The sequence below is a fragment of the Hippoglossus hippoglossus genome, chromosome 16, assembly GCF_009819705.1.
Source record: "Hippoglossus hippoglossus isolate fHipHip1 chromosome 16, fHipHip1.pri, whole genome shotgun sequence".
NCBI lineage: Eukaryota > Metazoa > Chordata > Actinopteri > Pleuronectiformes > Pleuronectidae > Hippoglossus > Hippoglossus hippoglossus.
The window spans coordinates 8,889,503-8,904,981 of NC_047166.1; the positions used below are offsets into that span (position 1 = coordinate 8,889,503).

The window sequence follows — 15,479 nt, forward strand, 5'->3', positions numbered from 1 at the left end:
CAAAACACTTTGGGAGTTTCATGGGTAAACAGCACTGCAGCCAAATCCAATACAATTGAAGTAACTGGTTACTCCTTCTTCAAATGTATAGAAACAGAAAGAATACATAACATGCCTCCATACTGCTCCTGTGGTGTCATCCAAGTGTCCGTGAGCCCCGGCATTCAAATTTGACTCAAAACAGCATCATTTACATCGTGTTTTTAGCCCAAATGTCGGGACAGGGGACATTTAGGCTTAAAATCTTGTTTAGTTGTGATTGATCATAAAATAACATGGAAACAACATATGGATTATATTAAAGGGATATTCTGTACGAATCTATATGCTAAATTCTAAAGGCATTGCATGGAATATACTGCTTTCTTATACCTCCCTACATAACGTTTTTGCAATTGTGGGATTAACCTTGAAATTCAGCAACAAAAGCCCATTTGGTCAAAAGACTAGAGAAAACTAATATAAAGTGATCTTCTGTTTTGGTTTCTATTCTTACAGTCAAATAGGCCCAGCTAAACAATTGAGGTCACATTGTTTGTACAGATGCAAAAGGAGATAAACATGTGTTTAAAGGCAATAGGAAATGTTTAATGTTTTCATTGACAGTACAGACTGATGTCATGATTTGAGCAAAAGCTCTAAAAACTAGAGCTAATGGGTCTGTTTCTAAAACACCAATGACATTTACCATACAATTACAACATACCTTCAAAGCTGCATGCTAAAAAAGTAAAGAGACAGTAGGTGAATGCATGGCAAGGACAAACATCATAAGATATTGATGTAGAGGCAGCATCAGCATTCGGGTGCATACATCTCCGCTCATCTGTGGAGGTAATAGGATTGGACGAGGCCTTAATGGAGTAGGTGGTGGTGGTTAATGGAGGCATAGGAACAACAAATACACTGTTAGGTTCATGACTACCTCGGTATGAAAGGCACTATATGCACTTCTTCTTATCAACAAAGGAAACAAGATTTTTTTCCCCCACATCATCTGACCGCCGTAGCTGATGGATTTCTAAACACATCCCATCGGTTCCAACGCTCCACCATCCCAACATGATTTATACAACTCCCTGCATCACGGTTGGTCACCTGCCAAAAATGCTGATTAAGTTTAAGCACTCAGCACACTGAGTAGCAGCAATTTAGCAGTGTTAATTCGTGCTCTATTTGTTGTTGTATAAAAGGAGGGATGGAACACACAGGAGGAAGAGGGGAGCCGCGAGGACCCTAATTTAACACCCCGCAAAGCTTCTCACATCACTCTCTTATGTACAGTTGTTGTACCTATAAAATTAGTTTTTTAACATAAATGGCAAAATGACACGCAGGCTTCCAGTGCTGACAATATATGTACAAAATGTCTTTACATTAATGTACAATCAACTTTTGACGAATAAATTCTTCAAGTTTAATAGAGACAAACAGCTGAGTCACTAGTGCTTCTATAGGTCTCTGGTTTGAAAGGGTGTCTAGAGATCATAAGATCAAAAACACTTATGCAGATTTACCGCACATACACTGTGAAGGTGAATGACTGTATCGATGCTATGTCTTGTTCCTGCCCCTTCTTCTGCCTCCTGCATTAGTGACAGGAGCAGAGAGTGCGTGTGTTTGAAAGTCGACTTTCTGCTGAAGGATTCCTGAGAGAATGAACTCGGCAGTGACGACTGGGAGTGATGAAGAGACGGCCGGGCGGCACAGCGACCAGTCCTCCTCGCAGGAAATCACGACAGTCTGAGGCTGAGATGACAGAAAATAAAACTTGTTATTTACGATTTAAGGTGAATTCTGAAACGTGAAGACAGATTGCAACTATGAATTGTTTAGTGTCTGACTGGTACCTTGTGAGAAGAGGGCATCTTGGTTAGAAATGTTCCTCCACTGCAGGAGATTATGTCTTTCATTTGAGCTGGCTCCGGCTTCACTGATTTCGTAACATGGATCTCATATCCCTAAGAGAATAGGAGGGAAGTAAACAACATCTCAACAAATTCGATTTTTCTGTTTTTAATTTAATCTGTGCAAGAATGCTTCAGGAAATCAATACAAGACCCTTGGCAGTGGATTTTTGTATCACACATGTATAGTGTTTCCTCATTCTAGATTTATCAGCATAATATGTGGTATCAATCCCTTCGCAGTTTTGATGACAGTGCAGCATAAAAAGAACATGTGGCAGAAATTGAAACGCCTATAAAACCACAACTTTGAAAGTAAATGACAAATTACGTCCTATAAGCCTCAAGATAATGGTAAACAACCAACACTGTCCTCTTGTAATGATGTGAGCACATTCAACAACATACACACTGAGCTAAAAGACGATTAGATGTGTTATAGGACATGATTCTTATAATAACACTTCTGGATTCCCACCGAGACTCACTATTGCTCAGAGTCGATATTACCCACCATCCCTATACCATTTGCCAAGGGAAGCCCCATGCTGACACACGGTCAGCCTCTCACTATCGAGCTCAGAAATAAATAGGATGAATGACTTGGAGTACCTGTAATAGAAGATGACTGCTGGCAATCGTCAGAGACGTCTGCAGGCAGAAACCGAACTTCTTCTCCTGCTCCGGATCCTTCACAACAAAAGCATGAGGTGACAGGAAGCTCCCAGCTTTACCGCTCTGAAATACCAGGACAGGAGAGCATGTGAGTATGTCTCTGTATTAGTGTGAGCAGTATATGTACATATTGTATTATAGAGGGGAGAAAAATAACAAGTCTGGGATAAACTGTTGATACAAGTAACCTTTTCCAACCAGCATGTGGTGACAATTGGGATTCCTTTGGCCACTGCACACAGGAACTTGATAGTCCTGCGCACTTGATCAGTCACTAGGCAGTTCATGTCTGCCACACCTTTAGCCATGCTGCCTCCCAGGCGAGCCAGCCCTCTCTCCCAGGCTTCATCCGCCACGCCTGTGAACAGCACCTGAGGGAATGACAGACGTGTGTCTCAGGTCAAAGCTTCAATAACCGCACAAACCAAAAAGCACTGTTAACCTCTGCAGATGTGGATTAAACTGTTAAAAGTCCTTGGTGTGAGTGTGATACTTTGGGGAATATACCTATTCATTTTCATGCCAAGTCAATTTGGTCAATTCCATATGAAGCCAGAGCCATGAGGCACTTAGCCTAGCCTAGCATAAACACTGGAAACAAGGGGAAACAGGTAGCCTGGCTCTGTCCAAAGGTCAGAAATATACCTAACATCCCCTCTGAGGCTCGACAAACTTAAAGGTCAAATTGTGCTTTTTACGACGAGTTATGTCCTACATGAGTCATAACTGTAGGTGTGATTTTTTAACTGTCCCCCCTGGCTCCAATATCGATGCTAATTTAGGCTAATCCCAACCTGGCTCTAGCTCTGTACTTAAGATAGGAGAGTGGCGTCAATTTTCAAAAAAGTATTCCCCAATTATCATCAAATATCCCGCTTGTGCATAACTTGATTGATAAAAATGCCCACAGGTTTATAAAAGACACAAACACAGATAAACAAACTGACTTTGTAGGCCTGACTCGCAGCTTGTAGTCGACCTCTAGCTGCAGGGGAAGACGAGGAGGAGGAGCGAGGAGTCTTTGCCACAGGAGAGGAATTTGCAGGAGCCTGTCGCTTCTGGGATACTCTGCTGGTTGGAGTATGTGGCTTTTAAAAGAGAGAGGAAGGGGGAGTGAGGGGGAGTTAAGAGAGAAACAACAAAGTTATGCAAGGATGAAGACAAACAAGGGCAAAACTTAAAAACACACGAGGAGAATGGTGAGCCCAGGAAGAGTAAAGAAGGCAAAGGTCATAACATCAGAGTAAGAAGTGGCTGTGTGACCACTAAGCCTCTTAATTCTCTTAGTGTATTAATGGTGATGCACAGCAGGTCCTGCTACTCTTGTTGCAAAGAGAGTGGGGAGAGACTTAGACAGTCCCTGATGTTGACTGCAGTTTATTTTGATGGCTGGAAAGGATGAGTCAGAGAGAGAAATGCACCAGGGCCTTCGTACCAGGTAAAAGCCTTATTTATCAGGGACAGAAGTTCCCGGACAGTAATTACACTTTGCTCCACTCTGTTCTCTCCGATTTATGTCTGAGCCTTAATGTGTTTTTATATCAAATAACAACTTGACCTTTTAATTTCAAATCCATGTTTAAAAGTGAAGTCATTAAGTCACCTCTGGAGTCTGCACTTTGGCCTCCTGTGTCGTGGAATTGGCCGATGTTCCACTCTCTTCCTGCTCCTCTTCCCTTTTTTTCTGGGCCGCTGATGGCCGACTTCTGCCCCTCTTCTCGACATTCTCCTTCTCTTTTTTCAACTCCACTTCAACAGGAGATTCATTTGTGTCCTTCTTGACTTGAGCATTAGATGCTCTACCTCTCCTCTTAGGTTGGACAGGATTCTCATCTTTACTTTCATCTTCTCCTCCTTCCTGTGTTGTCTCTACTACTTGGACTTTCACAACAGAAATGTTGGTCCTACTGTGAGAATCCTCCTCTATATTTGGCTCCAGCTGTCTCTTCCTCTCTTGTCTTTTGTCTTTAGCCACATCTCCATTACTGGCTGCTGAAGCTGCAGATTTTTGGGCTCTGCCCCAGACATTCCTCTTAGGAAGACGTGATTCCTCACTGCCGTGACCTTCGTCCTGATTGGACTGCTTCTCCTCGTCTGCAGCAGTTGATTCAGAGATGTTTGTCGTGGCTCTGCGCTGTCCCCTTGTGGTACGAGCCTGCTGTGAATCTGCCTTCTCTGCATCATCTTCCTGAGGAGCCGCACTAGAGGATGGCTCAGTTTTCCTGCCCTTCCTACCTCTGGCTGCAGGTTTGGTAGCAGAACTCTGATCACTCTGACTATTGATAGGAGGGATAGAGTCTGGCTCAGCCTCTGTTATCCTTGGTCTTCCCCGCTGTCTGCCTCCTCTTCCTCTGCTTTGTGAGCTCACACTGTAGCTTGAAATATCAGAGTTGAGAGAATCATTATTGTCCTGCCCTGTTGTCTCTGCAGCCACCGTCCTCCTCCTGTTGCTGCTTCTGACGACAGCCGCCTTAGGTGGCTCACTGGTCCTTTTTGCTCCTCTGTCTCGACCTCTCCCGCGGCCCTGCTGGGTGTTGATGCTTGACGCAGATCTCTCGGAGCTGATCGAGCTGATCGAGTTGGAGCGAGATCTGGTTCTCCTCGCTGGGACATCATCTTCGGCCAATTCAGCTGAGTCTTGCTCTGTTGAACATGCGGCAACAGTAGTTTTTTTCGATGCTCTTCGACCTCCCATTGACACTTTGGATTTGTTTTCTTGTTCTTTTATTGGCTTTTCTTTGGTCTCTTTTTCTTTCTCCAGTCTTTCTCTTTCTTCCCTTTCCTTTTCTTCCCTCTGCAGTCTTGCTTGGTGTTCTTCTTCCCTCCTCTCCCTCTCAAGTCTCTCTTTTAATTCCCTCTTTTCTCGTTCCAATCTCTCTTTCTCTTCCTGCTCCTTTGTTTCCCTTTCCAATTTCTCCCTCTCTTCACGTTCTGCCTTTTCACGCTCCAATCTCTCTTTTTCGTCATTGTCTCTTATTTTCTTCTCCAATTGTTCTTTTTCTTTTTGTATTCGATCAGCTGTTTCTCTTTCTTCTCGTCTCTGTTTTTCTTTCTCCACTCTTTCCTTTTCTTCTTGTTCCTTTCTCTCTTTCTCTGCTGTTTCCTCAAGTCGTATCCTCTCCATGTTTTCAGCATGCAATCTTTCTTGTTCTTCCTTATTTTCTTGTTCTTCCATTCTACGCCTCTCTATTTCCTCAATCTCCCTCTTTTCTCTCTCTTTATCTCTTAGGTCTGCAACACCTCTCTCCTCTCCCAATGCTTTTTGTTTTTTCTTTATTCGGTTGCCATTTTCCGCAGGTTTATTTCTTTCAAATTCAGACTTTCCTCCATCTTCTTCATTGCCTTTCTGCTGCCTTGTAAATGTTCTCCCCCTTGTTCTCCTACCCTGCTCTAACTCCTCCTCTTCCTCACTTACATCCCCAACAGGCCCAGATTTCCCCCTCCTTCCTCTGGTAGTTGGCAAAGCTTTACTCTTCCCTCTCGTCTTTCTCTTTGGAGATTCTGAACACTCTGCCTGCTCTTCCTCCTCTCTTATTCTTGCCCTTGTCCCTCGTTTGTCTCTAACACTGATTCCACTGGTTCCAGCTTCAGATTGTGTCACTTTACTTTCAACAGCAGGGACCTCAGAACTCAAGAGCGGTTGTGTCTCCTCCTCTTTAAGTTGCAGAGCCTTTGCCTTTCTTTTTCGTGGACCTGGAATCGAGTCTTCATCATTACTTTCCTTGTCTTCACCTGTTTCCATTGGTTGAGTTCCAACAGTGAGAGGCTGTGTCTCCTCTTCTTCAAGTCGCAGTTGCTTTGCTTTGCTTTTTCGTGGGACAGGAATTGAGTCGTCTTCGTCACTTTGCTCGCCCTCACATGCACCCATGGGCTGAGTTTCAGCAGCAAAGGCTTCAGAGCCAGAGAGGGATTGCGTCTCCTCAAGTTGAAGTGGTTTTGCTCGTCTTCTTTTCAAAACTGTTATCGAGTCTTTTTCATCACTTTCCCCACCTTCACCTGCATCTACTGGCTGACTTTCAACTGCAGAGACCTCAGAGTTTGTGAGCGTTTGTGTCAGCTCTTCTTCAGACAGTTGCTTTGCTCTTCTTTTTCGCAGGACAGGAATTGAGTCCTCATCATCACTTGTAGCCATGGGCTGAGTTTCTGCACAACCAATGTGCATGGGCTGGGTTTCAGCAACTGATAAATCTGAACCAGTGAGAGGCTGTGTCTGATCCTCTTCTTCATCATCACTTTCTCCATTGCTGCATGCATTCATGGGCTGAGTTTGAGCTATTGATAAAACCTCACCAGACATTCTTTGCTGAGGTTGAAGTATCCCCCCACGTTCCTCGCACTCTTCTGCCACACTCTCCTCTTCCTCGAAGGCAGATATTGGTTGGGTTTCAGCCATGGCAGGAGTACATGAAGTAGTAAAGCCAAAAGGCTGAGTCTCAGCAGTAGCAGTAATATTTTTTCTCTCATCTTCATCCGTCTCACGCTCTGAATCACTCTCTGGCTTTGTGATATATGCCTGTGTTTCTTCTAGAACCAATTCTGTCCGCCCTTCTTTTTCAGGATGTCTGGCAGGCTCCTCGTCCTCTTCATAGTCCTGTGTAGCCTCCAGATTTGCATCATTGTCTGCAGAGGCTCTGTCTGCAGTTGAAGTAGTAGCATATGCGTGGGTATCTTCCATATTCACACCTCTTTCCACAAATGCCTGGGTGTTCTCCATGGCTAGAGCTTGGGCCTGACACTGCCGGTGGCGGCTGTCAGACAATCCCAGTTGAAAAGACCTTTCTCTGCTGGACGGTTGATCAGTTTCATCACCAGAAGTTTCAGGGCAAAAAGCTTGGGTGGGTTCCATGGAATGGTCCTCTGGAGGGTTGCTTTGGAGATCTCGGGTCTGAAGAATGAAGGACTGCGTCTCAGCAACAACAAAGTCCTCGTCCTCCTGGCTGTCTGAGCAGGATGACAATGCTACAGGTCTTACAGCAGGAGCTACAGCACCTGGTAAACGGGGAAGAGAGAAAAAGATACTTGTGGAACTTTCTGGCATACAGTCTCATAGAACAAAGATACGTGCTTTCTGAATGTATTAATAAAATGATTTACTCACCCCTAAATGGAACTGAAGAGGGACTCACGAAAGCCTGAGTATCCATATTTTCCACCTCTCCTTCTGGGACCATCCCAAAGTCAAAATAACAAAATTAAGAAAAATTAAACATGCTTAAATGCTAATGTTAAAAATAAATGTACTAAATAATTTATACAATGGATCAAGAAGGTCATACTATGTCTTCAAATTGAAAACTGTGGCTTCCCTTCAGTGATGTGAAGAATCTCTCCTCTTCAGTTATTCATACACAAGAATTTTGACCTCTTTGTACTAACAATATACATATTTTCTTATTTTATACTGTTGTTAATTGAGAAATTAATTAATCAGTAATGAAAATAATCATTAGTTGCAGCCTACATTCACTCCATTAAGTTCTAATTTGAAAATATGTTGATTAATTACCTGTCAGTTGTATAGGAGTAGAGCAATTCTGCAGAGGAGGAACCATCAGCCCAGGTGTGTTTTCTCTGCATAAGTTAGGGATCTGGTCATCACCTGCCTCGTCAATGTCTGCCTCCTTATCCTCCACATCTGTATCACTGTCCAATCCGAGGTCAGTTGGTTTGGATCCGCTCTGGCCTGACCCCTCCACATCTGTGTCCGCATCCGAATCTGACTCAAGAGCTGCTGGCTTGGTACCAGGAGAGGCCGACAAGGTTGTGACAGCTACAGACATAACCTGAGGAGAATCGTCTTCCACGTCTGTGTCACTGTCAGACAGAATAGCAACCCCTCGGTCTGCAGCGGTGCATGAGTCTGTGGCTACAGCAAACACCACGGGGGGTTCACTGAGGGTAGGGGCAGGGATCTCTTCATCATCTGTGTCACTTTCGGAATGTAGGCCATGAGGAGCAGCAGCGGCAGATTCAGGCCCAGCTGGCTTTGTTTCCAATTTAATGGAAATTTCATCTATTTTAGAGCTCGATTCATTTGTTCCACATTCCTTTTCGTCTTCATCTTCAACATCTGTGTCACTGTCGAGATGGAAATCTTTCGGCTGCATCAAAGGAGCAGAGTCAGCTGTGGGTGCACTCTGAACTGACATGGGCTTTGTTTTTGTGGCAGCGTCTGACACAGCAGCATCGTCATCCACATCAGTGTCACTGTCCATAGTAATTCCCTCAGGCTGAATAGCTGAATTAACATGAGAAAGTTTGGTACTGTCATCAGAGGAAGTCACAGTTTTAAGATCTTTGTCCAAGGCCCCTTCATCCTCATCGACATCTGTATCACTGTCCATCTGAAAGTGGGCAGTGTTTGGTGGCTGACTGACTTGGTTTATGTTCAAGGTCACAGGACCTGCAGATGACTGGTCCTCCTCTCCCTCCACATCAGTGTCACTGTCCATGTTAAGTACAAGGATCACATTTTTGGTGACTGTTAATGTAGACACCGGCAATTCATCATCTCCCATAAAACTGACATTTCCTTCCTGTGTCACTGGTACATGTTTTCCACTTTCCTTAGACTTGGTTTCCTCTGGTGTGACTGTTTCTTTCTCTCTTCCTTCCTCTTCTTCACTGTCATCCACAATCGCAAGTGTCTTTTTTTCCTCCAGCCGCTGTCCAGCCACATCTACTTCTATCTCTTCCTTGCTGAATCTGACATGTCTGTACGACCTATTTTTAGAGGAGGAGGATGTTGTGATGGGACTTTCATCCTCACTGTCAAACAGTGGAAAACAGAGGTGACAAGCATGGTTATTTGGAAATGAAAGAAAACTGTATGAAAGCATATATTCACAGAAACTAGTAAAGCTCCAAAACAGTGTTGCTAAGATACCTTTCAGGGACGATTTTGTTTGTGGGACTCAAGAATGTAGAACAAGCAGGACTAGATTTATGGGAGTCAGAATCAGACACTGTAAAGACAATAAAGATGAAATTGTAGCGCATCAGACACAAAACAGAGCATAATCTTAAACACACAGAATATACATACCTAAAGCCTTACGCCCTCTGCCTCCTCCCTCTCTTTCTCCATCTGAGTCTGCGTCAGATTCTGGGACCAGGGTCCCCTGTGGCTGGGTTGGAGTTTGCTCTAAGAAGAGGCAACCGGCCCTGACGGGAGTCTTGGTTGATGACACCCCCGCCTTTGTGTCTGTGTTTTCACTTTTCTTGCTGTCTGTGCTTTTGTCGCCTCCCTCTTTTTCAGTGACATCCGGTGACCCGGCCTTTACCCCCATATCTCTGCTCACAGGAGTCCTCATGCCCCCTTGCGACGAGTTTGCATCTACAGTGCAGCTGACATACTGACATGGGATGTCTGCCACCACCAAACTGTCACCATCACTGAGGGCGTAGCGTACGTTAGGCGTCAGCTTTAAGCGGCCTTTGCGGGTCCCATTCATGCTCCCAAGGTCCCACACCAAAGCCTCTACATCCCCTTCAGGGCGACGACCTCTTCTGCTGTAGACAGAGAGGCTGATGGTGGCATGCTGCTTAGATATTGAGGGCGCTGGCAAGTGCAGGGTGCAGGCGTTGAGGTCACGGCCCAGCACATTATTTCCCAAAAACAGGGGCAACTCTGGGTGAAGGAGAAAATCCATTGTGAGAGGAACATAGACCCATTGATTATATCAGCAAACAAACTTGTGATAAAAGCAGCAGTAAGCCTCTCACCTGTCTCAGGGACGAGCTCATTCTTTAAGATGCACAGTTTAGCCAATGGTTGACCCCTCTTATTTTCATCCTCCTCTTCATTTTCTGCCTCATCTGACTCCAGGAATGAGTCAGAGATCACCTGTGTAGCCTCCATTCTTCACACGGGGTCAGACAGGATCACTGCTTAGACTATGCAATACACAGAGAAGTATTTGTAATGTTGACGTGTAAACCCAACAATGTTACCAGTTAACTAACTGATGATCTCTAGCATCGAGCCTGGGCTGTTTCACGACATTTCTCTGTTGTTTTCTTGCTAACATTAAGTTTTGTATAAACGCTGATACAACTTTTGTTTAACGTGTCAACATTTCTTACCGAATCACATCAGTTCACAGCTATCTGATTTCCGGTCAGGATAAAAACAAAATAACGGAAAATACCTAATAACCGCTAGTTTTGGCTACTTCACACGTAAACGCCATCTTTAAACGACTCTTTGTATCATTTCATGTTAGTTGCCACTGAGACGAAATTGTTTTTCTTTCTATTTTCAAGAATATTGCTATCTTTATAAACAACCACAAAACTCAAGAGGAAGTTGACGAGACCAAAACAAGCAGCTTGACACTTCTTCACTCGGCTGCCGGGCAGAATTGTTTCCGATTAGCTCATGTGTTCATTTGCAACGTGAATGTATTTCATGTTATCATCTGCTGGAATCGTCTACAGAATAAAGCCGTGTTCTCTGCAGCCCACCTTCACACTGCTCGTCTCGATCCGAGGAGATACAACAGTTATACACACACATTGAGCATTAACTTCCTGGAAAACACTTTACAACGCCCACATGAGGCGTTTTAGCCGCTGGCGATTGGATAGTATAAACGTCACTCACACGGAAATCTGTTGCCATTGGATAGCTGGGCCTAGTCCTGCTTTGACTGTCTGTGATTGGATAAAGCTGCCTCAAGCGTGATTGGTTCACACTGTCGTTTTCCCGCCGTACCCACATATTCTTAAAGGGACCGTTAAGTAAAACTGGATTTAGTGAAACCACATAAATGCCCCTGATCCACATTGAATCATTGTTTAAATCGATCCAATATGATTATGGATAGTTCAAAGAGGAGATAACAATGATGGGCTGTACAAACAAGATTATATTAATCATCACTGCAAGGAGTTTTTAAAGTTAACTGTCAGATACATTCAACAATAGTTACTATTCAGTGGTCTGAAGAGATTTATTTACATTTCTCCTCTGTCCAGACGCTTCATTTTCTTGCTGCTCCAGAGAAAACATGCTTTTCCTATCCGGGTAAAATGGGGAACTGCCCCGGGGCCTCAGAACCACAGGGGGCCCTGGGTGCTCCAAGTCATCTGTTACTTTATTTATATGAAAATAAATAAAGCAAATTTAATTTATTGATTTAAAGTTGCATAATGTGGGCTTCAGAGGGATAGTTCACCCTAAAAGGAAAATTCCCTCATTATCTACTCACCACTATGTCGATGAAGAGGTGGGTGAAGTGTTTGACTCCATAAAACACTTTTGGATATTGCATATTGCTACTTGTGAGTACTCACTGTCAGCCATAACTAGGAGGATATTTAGACTAAAAACATGATATAAAAGAGGCAGTTCAGGAGCATCGTTATTATGTTTTCTGTTTATATGTTGCCTATTACTAACATAGTGGGTTTAATCAAATAAACACATGACAACCTTGGAATGTGTGTGAAGGGAATATGGGCCCAGCAGCTGAATTTTTCTCTGGGGCCTCATTGCACCTGTAAGCACTCCAGATGATCTACTGTCAGTTATTTAGTTACCACTTGCTCACACTGGGTCATGAATTGGTCATGTGGCCTTAACCATCATAGTAGAGCAGCGTAGAATAAACACCTCTACATATTACAGCTCATTAAATATTGCAGTAACTTTGTACTCATGTGTGACTCACTGCATGTCTGTAATATACAAACCGAACCTCATTCATTTTGATAGCTTGAAACACGTATGCACACATTAATGAAAGGAAAACAAGTTTTTGTTTTTACAACTTTATTAGCAGTGAATGACAAGGGATATCTAACATACGCTAAAGTTGTAGTAATTCTAGCACTGCTCTTAACACTATGTTGGTTCCTTCGTTACTGTTGTGGTTTTAGGGTTAACCCCTAACCCTAACCCTAACCCTTTTGATTATTTTTCGTTTTGGCATTGATGTCTAACCATCAGATCTTCGTCTTCAGGCGTCCTCGTCAGCCTCCTCCTCGAATTCACCCTCCTCCTCAGCAGTGGCATCCTGGTACTGCTGGTACTCAGACACCAGATCATTCATGTTGCTCTCGGCTTCAGTGAACTCCATCTCATCCATACCTTCCCCTGTGTACCAGTGCAAGAAGGCCTTGCGACGGAACATGGCTGTGAACTGCTCGGAGATGCGCTTGAACAGCTCCTGGATGGCCGTGCTGTTACCGATGAAAGTGACGGCCATCTTGAGGCCACGGGGTGGAATGTCACAGACAGCGGTCTTGACGTTGTTGGGGATCCATTCGACAAAGTAACTGCTGTTCTTGTTCTGCACGTTGAGCATCTGCTCGTCAACCTCCTTCATGGACATTCTGCCACGGAACACAGCGGCGACGGTCAGATAGCGGCCGTGACGTGGGTCGCATGCGGCCATCATATTCTTGGCATCAAACACCTGCTGTGTGAGCTCGGGCACTGTGAGGGCCCGATACTGCTGGCTGCCCCTGCTGGTCAAGGGGGCAAAACCAGGCATGAAGAAGTGCAGACGAGGGAAAGGCACCATGTTGACAGCCAGTTTGCGGAGATCGGCATTGAGCTGACCGGGGAAGCGAAGGCAGGTGGTGACCCCGCTCATGGTGGCAGACACCAGGTGGTTAAGGTCTCCGTAGGTGGGTGTGGTCAGTTTGAGAGTGCGGAAGCAGATGTCGTACAGAGCTTCATTGTCAATGCAGTAGGTTTCATCTGTGTTCTCTACAAGCTGGTGGACCGACAGGGTGGCATTGTAAGGCTCAACCACGGTGTCGGACACCTGAGGAAAGAAAACCCGCATGATTTCTTCAGTCTCATGATCTTAGAAAAGAGACCCAAGGCAAGAGAAACTAAAATTAAAAACCAAAAAATCTCATGCTCTTTCACAAGGGGACGTTACCTTGGGGGAAGGCACCACACTGAAGGTGTTCATGATACGGTCAGGGTACTCCTCACGGATCTTGCTGATGAGCAGGGTTCCCATTCCAGATCCAGTTCCACCACCCAGAGAGTGGGTGAGCTGGAAGCCCTGCAGGCAGTCGCAGCTTTCTGACTCTTTGCGGACCACATCCAGGACTGAGTCCACCAACTCAGCTCCCTCTGTGTAGTGGCCCTTGGCCCAGTTGTTTCCAGCACCGCTCTGACCTGGAGGGGAAGCAGTGACATGTACGTGAGCCATTCTCTTTCCCAGTTCATATAAAAGGCTGTAGTCATTCAGTAACGTAGGAAGTGTCTTTATTCCACCTACCAAAAACAAAGTTGTCAGGTCTGAAGATCTGCCCAAAGGGCCCAGACCTCACGGAGTCCATGGTGCCAGGCTCCAAGTCCACCAGAATGGCCCGAGGAACATATTTACCTCCTTCATGAGAAAGAGGACGAGAGACAACAGGGAGAGAGAGGAAAAACAGAGGGGAGAAAGCCGACAGCTCAATAATGCAGGAAACCACAGTATTGAATGTTACATTTAATGTGTAAAAAACATTCTCACATGACAGGAGACATGAGAATAGGACATCTAATGTTGTACTTCAGCATGAAATGACCAAGCTGAAGTTATGCACCAACAGTTCAGCCTTTATGTATAAACCACTTGATGAGAAGACAGCTAACCTGTGGCCTCATTGTAGTAAACACTGATCCTGTCCAGCTGCAGGTCACTGTCTCCATGGTAAGTCCCTGTGGGGTCGATGCCGTGCTCATCGCTGATCACTTCCCAGAACTGCAAAACAGACAATGGAAGGTATCACATGGCAGTTACTTGTAAAAAAAAGTATGCATCTATCCATTAGCAGCGCGGTTCATGGGACCAGGGACTTTAAACGAGAAAAACAGCAGTGAATTTGCTTCTTTTTTTTTTGGGGCCCTGATGAAAATGGCAGAATTTCATACATTGCAACTTAATATTTCCACTGCTGCTGTCTGACGACTTCGCAGAAAGCAGCTCTTTCAGACATCAAATGAAAAGGGGAGGGAGCACAAAGGGGCTTCAGATGACTCCACCAGCACAACTCAACTCTACTTTCAGTCAGTGGCGGTGCACTGAAGACACCGATTGTCTACAGATCTGTATTCAAGTCTTGTTTGCTTTTTAAAGGACCACACTCAGCCCTTTAAAAGTCTGTGTGTATTAAATCCCATAAGTATGTTTTACTGTTGAATGCACAGGCAGCTATTTGCATGGCCATTTTTTTTTGTTATATCTCTCAACGACATTTGTTTTGCTCATACAGCTTGTGATTTTCTGCTAGCAGCAGCAATAGGCGGATTTAGGGTAATCTGGATAAGCGGGCCGTATTGCAGCTCAGTACTTAAGAGATTGGGAGCTGAGTATCATGACATTCAAATAAGACCATGTACAACAAAAATGACCAAGTGACCTTAATATGATGGAGACCACAGAGCAGCGGGACTGAGAGCGGAGAAAATGGAACAGCTAAAAGACCGAGAAGACGACAGTTGACAGTGATGCGATGGATGAGCTTTCCGTAAAGAGTGAAAATAATCAAAGAGAAAGAATGGGGACAGTAAGCAGGAAAGCAATTCCACACCCTGACCTAATTCACCACAATGCATTCTCTCAGCAGCTCTGTCAATCATATCCACTGGACAGCTGAATAAATGAGTCCTGAGGGAACGGAAACAAATGAGGATCCTCCCTGCCGGGCCACCAGTAACACCACAATGGACAAACACAAATGATATTACATTTTTTTTACAAAGGGAGACTCATGTACTGCATTAACTCTAATTCAACAGGCCAATGGAGCACATAGAAATTGTTTGCTGAAGTTGGCATTTTGTAAAGCATCTGAAGAAAAACCCATAAAATATAGGCCCTATTATTCTTGCACTGAACTGAGACACTACCACCATTTGTACATTAAGTCAGTGGTGAACCCAAT

The 15,479-nt window shown here is 44.5% G+C and overlaps 2 protein-coding genes across 5 annotated transcripts in view; both read right to left on the reverse strand.

Annotated features, from left to right (window-relative positions):
- Positions 1-566: 566 nt before the first annotated feature.
- mdc1 (mediator of DNA damage checkpoint 1) lies at positions 567-11,123 on the reverse strand. Of its 4 annotated transcripts, none has more exons than XM_034610992.1 (12): positions 11,049-11,123; positions 10,308-10,478; positions 9,628-10,212; positions 9,469-9,547; positions 8,089-9,350; positions 7,681-7,743; positions 4,186-7,571; positions 3,530-3,670; positions 2,771-2,953; positions 2,520-2,645; positions 1,851-1,961; positions 567-1,749 (listed from the first exon to the last, which is right to left on the reverse strand). In XM_034610992.1, exons 2-12 carry the CDS (start codon positions 10,441-10,443, stop codon positions 1,555-1,557), a joined length of 6,267 nt encoding a protein of 2,088 aa, XP_034466883.1. In that variant the 5' UTR covers positions 10,444-10,478; positions 11,049-11,123; the 3' UTR covers positions 567-1,554. The 4 variants fall into 4 exon arrangements, with proteins under 4 accessions (XP_034466883.1, XP_034466884.1, XP_034466885.1 ...); XM_034610993.1 differs by having other exon boundaries at positions 671-1,749; positions 10,308-10,469; positions 11,049-11,104; XM_034610994.1 differs by lacking the exon at positions 11,049-11,123 and adding an exon at positions 10,668-10,999 and having other exon boundaries at positions 671-1,749; positions 10,308-10,469.
- A 1,217-nt stretch (positions 11,124-12,340) lies between these two features.
- Positions 12,341-15,479, reverse strand: part of tubb5 (tubulin, beta 5) — a 4,656-nt gene continuing 1,517 nt past the window's right edge. The window contains exons 2-5 of the mRNA XM_034611124.1: positions 14,188-14,296; positions 13,826-13,936; positions 13,478-13,722; positions 12,341-13,357 (exon numbers count right to left, since the gene is read on the reverse strand). Coding sequence (XP_034467015.1) covers positions 12,545-13,357; positions 13,478-13,722; positions 13,826-13,936; positions 14,188-14,296 — 1,278 coding nt within the window. The 3' untranslated portion in view covers positions 12,341-12,544. The remainder of the gene's footprint in view (positions 13,358-13,477; positions 13,723-13,825; positions 13,937-14,187; positions 14,297-15,479) is intronic.

Excerpts from the sequence above, each read along its gene's own strand:
- mdc1 (XM_034610992.1), bottom strand. The coding sequence starts at position 10,443 with ATGGAGGCTACACAGGTGATCTCTGACTCATTCCTGGAGTCAGATGAG. Across the intron at positions 2,646-2,770 it reads CCACATGCTGGTTGGAAAAG|AGCGGTAAAGCTGGGAGCTT; the intron begins GTTACTTGTATC and ends CTGGTATTTCAG. Across the intron at positions 1,962-2,519 it reads GCAGTCATCTTCTATTACAG|GGATATGAGATCCATGTTAC; the intron begins GTACTCCAAGTC and ends CTATTCTCTTAG.